Source organism: Amphiprion ocellaris, chromosome 16, assembly GCF_022539595.1.
Source record: "Amphiprion ocellaris isolate individual 3 ecotype Okinawa chromosome 16, ASM2253959v1, whole genome shotgun sequence".
Classification (NCBI taxonomy): Eukaryota; Metazoa; Chordata; class Actinopteri; family Pomacentridae; genus Amphiprion; species Amphiprion ocellaris.
In genome coordinates this window covers 8,348,822-8,359,688 of record NC_072781.1, presented here as the reverse complement: position 1 = coordinate 8,359,688, position 10,867 = coordinate 8,348,822, and the positions used below count along the sequence as shown (strand labels likewise).

The 10,867-nt window shown below is 40.1% G+C and overlaps 1 protein-coding gene across 3 annotated transcripts in view; it reads right to left on the bottom strand.

Annotated features, from left to right (window-relative positions):
* Positions 1-10,867, bottom strand: part of LOC111575530 (protein kinase cGMP-dependent 1) — a 90,417-nt gene continuing 79,550 nt past the window's right edge. For all 3 annotated transcript variants that reach the window (XM_023280723.3, XM_023280722.3, XM_035953031.2), the window contains 10 exons: positions 10,731-10,805; positions 6,652-6,748; positions 6,396-6,535; positions 4,677-4,766; positions 4,092-4,233; positions 3,510-3,673; positions 3,166-3,288; positions 3,016-3,078; positions 2,872-2,938; positions 1-2,741 (listed from right to left, as the gene is read on the bottom strand). In XM_023280723.3, the coding sequence (XP_023136491.1) occupies positions 2,643-2,741; positions 2,872-2,938; positions 3,016-3,078; positions 3,166-3,288; positions 3,510-3,673; positions 4,092-4,233; positions 4,677-4,766; positions 6,396-6,535; positions 6,652-6,748; positions 10,731-10,805 (1,060 nt within the window). In that variant the 3' untranslated portion in view covers positions 1-2,642. The remainder of the gene's footprint in view (positions 2,742-2,871; positions 2,939-3,015; positions 3,079-3,165; positions 3,289-3,509; positions 3,674-4,091; positions 4,234-4,676; positions 4,767-6,395; positions 6,536-6,651; positions 6,749-10,730; positions 10,806-10,867) is intronic.

The window sequence follows — 10,867 nt, the reverse complement described above, 5'->3', positions numbered from 1 at the left end:
TCAAAAGTATTGTTTTTTACTCTATAATTTTAAAAATCTTACACGTGGCACTCTGCAAAATGAATTTACAGCAGATTCAACAACATAACACAAGGCGAATATCAGGTAACTTTGCAGAAGGCAGTTGATTAGAAAAACTCAAAACCAGTGGTTTGGAAAGTGATGACATCCCGTAAGGCTTTGTGATAAACACAACCTTCCATTAACACAGAAAAATACTTATGGAGTATGTACAGAATAAAGATTTGTCCTAATTTTTTTTAGCTTTCCATCAAGAGATTTCTGTAATTTCGATGTATCAGTCTGCTTGACTTCATGGGGTGAAATATGACTTCAGCTTTATTTAAATCAAACCAAAAATGAGAATGTGACTCATTATGCATTGTGATTAATGCATCATACCATTTAAGATTGTCAACAGTGGTAAACAAGAGTACTGTTTTTGTGAGGTGCTCAAAACTGCAAATCATTCTTGCCGTCTCTAAATGCTCAGATTTCATGACTAGCGGTTGATGGATGGTCTAACTGAGCTGTGATTAATACTCACTGGTGTTTTATATCAGGCCAGTAGTGGTCAACTTCATCAGATCACATTAGATATGTAGAGAAAAGCTTGTCACTGCAGCCATTTCAGGTATGAGAGATCATTTTTACTCTTAATAAATGTTCCCGTGAGATAAATCAAAGGCGTAAGCAGGAAATTTATTTCATATACACTTTTGTCAGCCATCAAATGACTAGAAATTCTCTTTCTATGGTGATTAATGTATTTATTGGGTATAACAAAGGATGAAAAGCAGCCATCTAAGAGGACACATAAGTTTTTGAGGTGTATAAGTGTTCATGCAGCATTGAAAAGGTCTTGTGATGTTAATTTTGTATGCCATTGACTTAAGGCACTTACTTTCCTTTTGATTTCATGTTCTGATTTTTTTTGGATGCCAGAGGTGATGAGTTGGGTGATGGTTGAGAGATCGTGGTGCTAGTGGTCAAAGTTATGAGTTTTCACAAAATATAATCTGTTTTTCGTCCACTGTTTGCCTTTAGGAGACATTTTAACATTTCCATAAGATGTTAAGTCAGGATAGTCTTGAGATAACGTGATTGTGGTTAAATTTAACTCCAAGGAAAGCAGAATAGTGAATTTATATGAATCAACGTAACATGGCTAAACCTGTTTAAAAACCTTGAGAATACCACTTAGCACAATGTAACATGGCATCAAGTGATATCAAACAAATTGTCACTCAAGTCTACAAACTTACACAAGTCTCCCATTTTTCTAAAGAATGACGTCAAATACATTACAAAGTAATCAAGCACAAAATAAAATCACAATACAAAAACAATAACCAGTACTGTCATCTCAACATCGCTTATTATAATTTATCAACAGCACCAAAGACATTAAAACCATGTTCACAGTTATGTCAGCACTATACAAGAGCGAACAGAGGACGCCTGGTTCGGGTGAACAAGAAGAGGCATTTGGGTGATTTCAAAAACAAACTAAGGAAGAATGTAGGCAGAGAGGCATTCATGAGTGACTAAAAGCATTTTAAAGAACAAAAAAAACAGTGTGACGTCTACTGAAGCTTAAAATGAGCTATAACTGCTGATTTTCTCAGTTAATGGTCTTAAGTGCATAATGACACATTGCTTCATGGAAATACTAGCTGACATTTCATGTGTGCCGGTATGTGATTCATTAAATTTTAAGCAGGGCACTTTGAGAGTCACGTCTCTTTCCACTGAACGCACAGTGTTTGTGCTTGTCAAGGTAGATTAATCTTACATAAAGCGTACTAAGTATTTGACTTTAGCCCAGTTGTGTTCATGTGTGACGATGTAACTTGTAAATTCAAATACTATGTACCGTACATACTGTATGCCGTTTGTATGTTAAATAAGAGGAAAAACTGTGACATTCAGGTTAGTCTTGAGCACTTGATACCAGTTTACCTTGCAAACTGTAGTGTGGAGATCTCTGGAAAGGATCGCAGGCTGCAGCAAGCAGTTGCATGTTGAAAACCAGGGAGCAACTGCAGTAACATCTTACCTCCTCCCATCAAAGTCCACCAAATGTTTCACCAAATATTGTAGAGAAACAACCCTAAAAAGAAATCAATCATCAGCCTCCTCCCTTTTGCAGTAGTCCTCCACAGTTTCACACTCTTATTTATCCTGGAACCACATCTTAGACAAACTATCAAGCATCCATCCATCCATCCATCCATCCACAAAGCATCTTTCCCTGTAGCATGGGAAAACCTGGCTCCATTATCAGCCTCCGTTGTATTGTGTATGTGTGTGTGTGTGTGTGTGTATGTAGGTGTATCCCTGCACTTTCTTTGCTTTTGCCTTTAGACCTTAGCGTAAGACAACACTGAAGAAGTGCTACAGCAGTCCCATTGTAAATGCTTGATCCAGAGCCACAGTGAAATAAAGGCATATCGGTGACCCAGAGGGTTTGCCATCCATCTGCTTATCTTCTTTTCCATATCTTCTCTTTCATTTTTATCGCAGTTTTTTTTTTTTTTTTTTTTTAACAACATAGCCATGTCCTCCAAGATGGCCTCCAAGCCATCAAAAAAGCCAAAGAAAAGAAAAGTTTCTTTTGGTTTTTAGGTGAGAGGAGGACTTCAAAAATCAACATCCCAGCCAGAGTTGTCATCAGGAGGCGGGTCTTCGTTGTCCTCTGGGAAGCTGTCGAAGTTACTGGTGTCGACTGCTGATGTGACCTGTTAGAAAGACAAAAGAATAAATCAAACAGCCACAACATCGAATGGATTTTGAGGGTGTGACTGACTAAAAAAGAATAGTTGGGGGGGGAATATGTACTGACTGAAGCTGTCACCAGTGTGCACTTACATTAGGGATAATAGGAGGTGTCAGTGTCCCCTTCTTCAAACCCTCCCAGTTAAAGCCCTCAAACCATCTAAAGCAAGAACAGCATCATATTACACAATGAAGAGAAACAAATGAACTATTACATTCACTCATAAATGTCCTTACTTGTGCTTTTGAATGTCTTTGACACCGTTTTTCAAGTTTCCCAGTCTTTCAGAAGGATTATCCCTGATGCAGAAGAAGAACTCAACAAATGATTCAACACACAGAGCACTTAACTGAAATACCTTCAGCTGAACTGCTACAGGCACTTACCTGCATAGCTTTTTGATTAGGTTGGCAGCATTTTTGGTAATTTTCTTTGGAAATTCAATCATGTCGATGCCTCTCAGGATGATATTGTAGGTTTTCATGGGATCAGGGCCAGAAAATGGAGGACTAATAACAGAGGACAGGCTGTTAGTTTAGTGTGTAACTATGGACAATTTTCCTCTAACAAGAACTTAATCATGTATGATTAAAGTGTTTGCTTGTGCACAAAACAGTTACACTAGAATTTATCACCTGTTTTGGAAAGAGTTTTGTAAGGTAACATACATGCCATCACCAGGAATACCTTATAAACAAGTTCTTATGGACATGCCCAGGCTTGCGTGTACCTGCCAGTTAAGAGCTCAAACATGAGGATTCCTAGAGACCAGTAGTCGGCTGAGATGTCGTGACCCTTGTTCAGAATGATCTCTGGTGCTACATACTCCGGTGTTCCACAGAAAGTCCACGTTTTCTTCCCAAACCCGATCTTCTTGGCAAAGCCAAAGTCCACCTGAAGAGAAGGAAGGTTGTATTGGCAGATTTTTCTCAGTTGTGCAAAGTCAATTTAGAATTTTGATCCACTTCATATCAATCTGGTTCTTATTTGTATCCTATCATGTTTATTCTTATGTGTTATACTGCTGAAGACTGAAACAGTAGTATTAGTGGCTTTGGCATAATGGATAGAAAGAGCTGCCCTGCTAAAAGAGACAAACTGGCCTCTACATGAGGAGACAAGTAAATGGCAGTACGCCTCAAACTTTTATTTACAGTCCAAAATGCCAGGTTTAAAATTTGTTTGACATTTCATTTCAACATCAGAAACAGATGGCATTTCTTCTGTTTCTTGTATGTCGGTCTTTTCAAAGTCGACACAAACAGTCCAATTAAGATATTTTTGCGGCGATGGTTCCATCTTGGTTTCTTACCAGTTTGGCATAACCCCTGTGGTCCAATATAAGGTTCTCTGGTTTAAGGTCTCTGTAGATGATACCTTTGGAATGCAGATAAGCAAAAGCCTCCACCACACAGGCTGTATAAAACCTGGTGGTTGAGTCCTCAAATGACCCCCTGGAAACACAGGAGAAAAATAGAGCTGAGCTGAATAAAATGAGTAAAGATGCAGATAAGTACTGGTAGCAGACAAGCATAATAGTCCAATTATTAAACTTTTCTTAGGCCAACAATGAGGTTCAACCTGCCTAGAGCGAATGTGACAGACTTCCATTTTGTTTTTTGTTCAAATTCACCACATGATTTAATATTCTAGACACGCATGCCAGTAATATGACTAGAAAGCTATTGTTGTACTGCTTCAAACGTCTTTGTTAAGATACAAATCTTTAAATTGTGTAAAAGAATAAAATGTGTAATGACAATCCGGATACATTTTTACTTGTGTGGATACAAAGACACTAGAAAACTTAGACAAGAGCATGGCTCAAAGACCGTTTGACTACTGTTACCTGTATGACACAAATCACTGAAATCTGATCTGAAAAAATAGAGCTCACCGGTCTCGAAGAATGGTCCACAGTTCTCCTCCTAAACACGCTTCCATCAACATGTAGAGGTACTTGCTGTCCTTGAAGGTTCTATAGAGTCTGAAAACACACAGAAGTTTTTCTTTATCTTAGACAGCTGCCTTCAAGTTCTTAAATATCTAACTGTGCTGGAGACGAAACAATTCATTGATGTGGGGAGAAACAAACTTAAAAGAAACGCTGTTACATACTCTCACCCATTTGTGCACAGTACATCTAAATTCAAAATTGCAAAAGCATTATACTGTACATATTGAACTGAATGTAAGATTAAAACACTTCGGTTATCGACATCTAATACTATATAGAGATAAAGAGTAGAAATAAAGCTATTTGTTATTACTACAACTTAATACTACTTAATCTGGAAAGAGATTCTAAGAAACGTGTCTGCATCACATGTAGCCACATACTCATACTGACTAATACATTAATTTTGCACCTCATGCAGACTGTTTCCACACAGTACACAACAAAACAAAGTACAACCTCTGTGCAATGTTATAAAATGTTTTAAATACTCCAAAGGTCTTAATTGGATCATAGTCCAGGCCAAATTTTTCAAAATTTTCTTATTTTAAAACCAGTTATGTTAGAAAATATCTCCACTGCAAAGCATCTTCACACTGAGAATCATCTTTTCTTGTAGTATTTTAGAAAGCAAACTTGCATTCACAGCGCCATCTATAAATGGCAGCTTCCCCTATACCTTCTGCAGTCCCATATCAGCACATCCTCCTCCTCATGTTTCTCAGTCAGCATTATGCAGTCACTGTGGTGGTCCAGGCCAGGCCCATTCCAAGCAAGCTGGACCCAGTGTGATCCAAACAAATTTATTTTGGTTTTCGTCTCACCAAAGAATGTGCTGCCAACATTCATCCTCCTTCTTTTCCTGTTTTTTTGGCAAATTTTGATCTTGCAGTGTTGTGCCATTTTGTTAGCAATGGTTTTCTTTTTGGACACCATCCTTGGAGACTGACTTCATGCAATGTCCCTCACAGTGTCTGAGTGGTCACTGAAGCATCATTTTCCACAGGCAATCCTCGTGCCAAGTCAGAAGCACTTAATAAATAGCAAATGGAGCGTGGCGTCATTATTCGAGGATGACTAGTGAACCATCTGTTATTGGTAGCATGGCTCTACCTAAACCTTCTTAGCACTGCTGAAACTGTGATTTGGCTTATGCTCAGGAGCCTGCTGATCCTCGTGTATTTTCTCTCATCGTTATGAAGCGTCACAATCTGGTTTCCTAATTGTTCAGGCAGCTTTTTTTTTTTTTTTTTTTTTTTTTTTTTTACCACATCAAGCCATGTTACATTAGACACAAGCCGGGCTATAATTAAGAAATTTGTGGTCTTCTCATAACCATGTTCTTGCAATTAGCCTTGATTGGAAATTACATGAGTTCTGACTTTTTGTTGCAGTGGTCACAGGTAATCTGACTTTGGTTGCACTTTTTCAGTGGAGTCTAGCTAGCCTGTCTGTTTTTGCAAGATGCTGTTAACATGTTTGCTGTCTATGGAAGAAAACCTTTGTTAACAAGAGCAAATACCCACAAAGAAAAACCTAATATTTAAATCCAGATCCTTGTGGCTCTGAGGTAATAAAGTACTGGTCCTCAGGATATCCGTGGCATATTCAGTGTAATTATTTGCATGGCTTTTGAAGGAGGCTGTAAGGGGGTTGTACCTAACAATGAAGTCAGAGTGGGCTTCTTGCATGATGAGTTTCTCTGAACGAATGTGCTCCTGCTGTCTCGTGTCGACAATGTGCCGCTTTTTCAGGATCTTCATGGCAAAAGTTTTGTTCTCATCGCTCTTGAGCTGAACCTGCGGCAAGAACGACAGAAGGAAATTAAAATTCAAAAGTCAGGTTGCACATGAACTGCAAAGATGAATAAGTACGTATGTAATTTATGTTAGCGTTACAGTGCAGTGCCACATACCAGCTCAACACGTCCAAAGCCACCAACACCCAGAGTGTCGATGATGTTGAAGTCAGCTAGATTGAGATTGAAGAAAAACGCATTCTCTGCTTCATACCTGTGGTGGCAGGGGAAAAAATGAGGGGGAAAGAAAAAATCGGAAAAGGATTAGAGATGAGATGAAGGATGAAAGAACATATAATCCACTTTCAACAACCTGAGACAAAATATCCGTCTCTCCTTGAGCTCATTTGTTTGCAAATCTTAGAGGATTTAACTCATAGTAATCTATCAAGGATGTTATTGAGGATGTGGAGTGTATAAATATGAACACATGAACAGGATGTGTTGGAGTTTAGTGCTCTGGCAAACGACTCTGACCTCTCTTTGAACACAGACTAACTGTCCCCAGCCTGTCCCCATTCTTGATAGGAAAGAATAAAGATGGGATATCCATCACACAGGCCGCTCGCTGCTCAGCTGGCTCTGAAGACATGCCTTGGCTCGGCCACTGAACACCACAACATGCCATTGCTGACCTGCACATGCTGGCAGCAGAGATTGTTTCCACGTGTCCATCCCTTATCCCTAGATGCCCCGTGTCTTCTCTAGTTATTGTTTGATCCAGACAGAGTTTCATCAGCTCAGTCTCTGGATCAGTGGGCTTAGGACAGATCTGAGTGTGGACTGGCCTTTCTGGGTCACTCAGAATCGAGTATCGCTTCTACGTCAGCCCTTTTTTTTTTCTCGCAAAAATGGTGCTGCTGTATGCCAGTAGACAGGGATTTATCTAGAAGTACTTACAAGGAAGTCTTGTTTAGGTAAGTCAGCAGTTTTCCTTTATTGAGCAGCAGGGACTAAGTTTATTTACACAAAAGTAAGTTAAGGAATTGCTCACATTTGTGACCATAGTGCCATAGGAATGTGTTACTTATGCCTCACTTGATCCTTGGTTATGTGGCAGTCTCAGACATTAAAAGAGAAATTCACCTCTTTCAGATGCACCAGAGACATCAGTTAAACTGCAAGCCAGAACAATTAAACCTTTTTCCCTGAGCTACATGCCAGTAGACATTGTGGTGGCACGTGTTGGCTGGTTACCGAGCACAGTGTTTCTCAGAAACACATCAGGTTACTAGGACACTCACGGTTTATTTGTGTGTATATAGGAACTACTACTATCATGTGAGATTTACAGGTGATCCTTTCATCTTTCACTCCCCTCCCCTCCTCTGGAACCTGGCCCAGAAAACACTCTAAATCCCAAAGTGATCTCTACTTAAGAAAAGGACGGTGAGAAGTAACCAAGAGTGCATGAATTACTGTGTGTGAGGCTGGATTATTGATAAGGTCAAGGTGACCAACACTGAAGACACACACGATGAGTACTGAACATGATACGCTCTGGTCCTGTTAATCAAGGAGGTTTTGCAAATTCTGTCAAGATATAAAGGGATCAAAACTCGGGGGATAATTTTACATTGTGAAGGGCTTAGGAAGATTTATTAGTAATAGCATTATTTAGCCAGCAGATGGCAGCATAAGGAGAACTATCAGAAACAGAAGACCTGAAACTCTGTGCCACTCAAAGCTGAACCACAAAGTTATCTTTTATGTTCAGAAAAATGCACAGGCAATAGAGAAAAAACAACATGTATTCTTCTGTATACAAAAGATGAATGCCTTCTTTAAGTGAGTACAACAGGACAACCTTGAAACCAGTCATTTCACTGCAATGAAATGCACCGAGTCTATTTCAACCAAGGACACATTGGTTCTGTGGGAATCGATGAATAGTGGAGATATTTACTGAAGCAGAAAAACCAATACAGATAGAGATTTCTCAGCAGAAGACAATACTCGTCTATGTCCATAACCGAGGCGTGAGATGTCGGAAACTGGAACATGATACTGGTAGAGCAGATCCAGTGGGACTCAAACCACCTTAAATAGATGTCTAAACCATGACCTTGAATAAACACAGAGCTCAGCTGCATCCAACACTGTAATGTAATCCTGGTTAGTTACACGGTATATGCATTTCAAGGCCTCCTACATGGCACTGAAATAACACGTTACTTGTTCCTGATATCTGGCGAGCCCATTACCGGCACTGCAATACAAAGTGTTCCTATGCAGGTCAAGCAGCACCCCGGTGGGTGATAATCTGTATCACTGAACGGATGAGGTCATAAAAATGATGCAATCCCCATGTGTGTAACTGTTTGCGTGTGTGTGTGTGTGTGTGTGTGTGCACACTATTATCCTCATTTACTTTGCTCTAGTTCTTCTTGGTCTAGCCTGACTCCAGGGAGCAGTGAGAAGAGAGGAAAGCACTTCTGACCTTAAAACTGGCTCTCCTTAAATGCCACTTTTATTTACGAGCAATTTCTGCCTATTGAACTTCTACACTTGTTCAAGAGACATTTGACATGCTGAGTCATACCGGGTCATATTTTCTCATCAATCTTCAGTCATAAAAGGCTTTTTGTCATGCCGGATGGGCCTGAATTACTGCTTTACAGTAAGTGGAAGTCTAATGTGGAGATGGCAGTTTGAAAGGACAGACCAATTTCAGCACAAAAAAAGTCGAGAATGAAAGCAGGTGTTAACCGATCCGAGCACAGTGTGAATGGCTTTTTTAATTTCAGCAACGAGGAAAAATGGGTGCCTTAGGGCATTTATCCCTTAATAAGACAATCAGTGGTTGAGACGACATGCACATGCAGACCTCCAGGAAATTTAATTTGACATAATTACACCCTCGAAATATTTTTCTCTCACCTACAGGTTCGAATAAACAAAATAGCAGTTATTATGCATGTAGAAAGCGAAGTGAGATGGATGTATTTGTGCTCCTCCTGCAGAGAGAGGCACCAGGTTGATCAAAAACAGTGTGTAAAGCAGGTAGGTAGTCATTAGAGAAAAGACCTGTCAACCTCAAAGAACAGCTGTAGTTTGCCATGTAGTTACAGTACTGTTGAAATCTGCTCATCCGCTGTGACCAATTAGAGATAGTTTCCATCATCGGGGATCCTGACTGAGGCGTTTCCTCACAAAGAAACAAATGTGCCCTGCTGGGTGGGGAGCGCACACGACAGGGAAAGCTACCTTAATCAGGGTGAAAACAGCTTTGATGAGACAGGTTTGAGGGAGCAGAGGGAATGAATGTTGCTATTTCGGGGTGAAGCTCTAAAGGAGACAATAGAGTTGATGATGAGATAACAAATGATAGCCACACAGAAGTATGACTTCTTCCTCATTTACATGAAATCAAAATGCAGGTTTCTTTAGTGAGCCATAACGGGGGTGGGGAACTGGCCAGGGATGAATGCCTGAGGTAAGCCACTGCACCCCCATTAAACCCATCTTCTCTCTCTTTTCTCTCGACGCCTCTTTTCAGCTGAGTAACTGGTGTTATGTTCTGCTCTTTGCTGACTAAATGCCACTGACTTGCAAACGATGACTGGCACTCTCAGCAGTCAGCTGGAAACCCAAAGCATCGGACAGAAGTCTTGTCTGCTTTGTCACCCGTCTTGTTCTCTCACTGTCTGTCTTCACTCCGGCTATTTATCTCCATATCAGACAAGCTCTTTCGGCTCTCTCACTCCATGTAATCTGTCCAGACTGGGCTCTGGTTTCTCCTCACCTTGAATCACACCATGGCATAGAGTGAACGAGGTATCAGATTATGCTAGTAGACGACTGAATGAACCCCAAGATGCCCTGCGCCTTCTATAATGCTATTCTCTTGTTTCCATAGTTACGATAAATAGAGTACGTATTAATTCCTCCAGAAATAGAAGCGGAGGTCATGGCCTCTGCTTCCTGGGTTGCCACCCGGGTATTGTCTTGTTATGTAACACGCCTAAAGGCACTGAGAATTAACAGCTGGCCCAGAGCATGTTTCTTTATAAAACATAGCAGCGGCTGGGCAGTCACGATAAGTTTGAGGGGAGTGAAAATTGAAAGCGAAATGAACGAATTAAAATAAAAAGAACAAAACAAAAAATCAACCCGAAGCACAAAGCAATAAGAGACATTTGCATAGTGGAAATTTTAATTAACTCTGGCATAACAATAATTGGTATTTGTCTTACTTGGCTTTGGCGTCAGCATCCTCGTGACCTTTACTGGACACATCCTCCAAACCTCCAATCAGGTGTTTGAATGAACTGAAACACAGACAGCAAATGTTAAAAGCCATTTTATTCGAAAATCCGCATTCTAATCAATG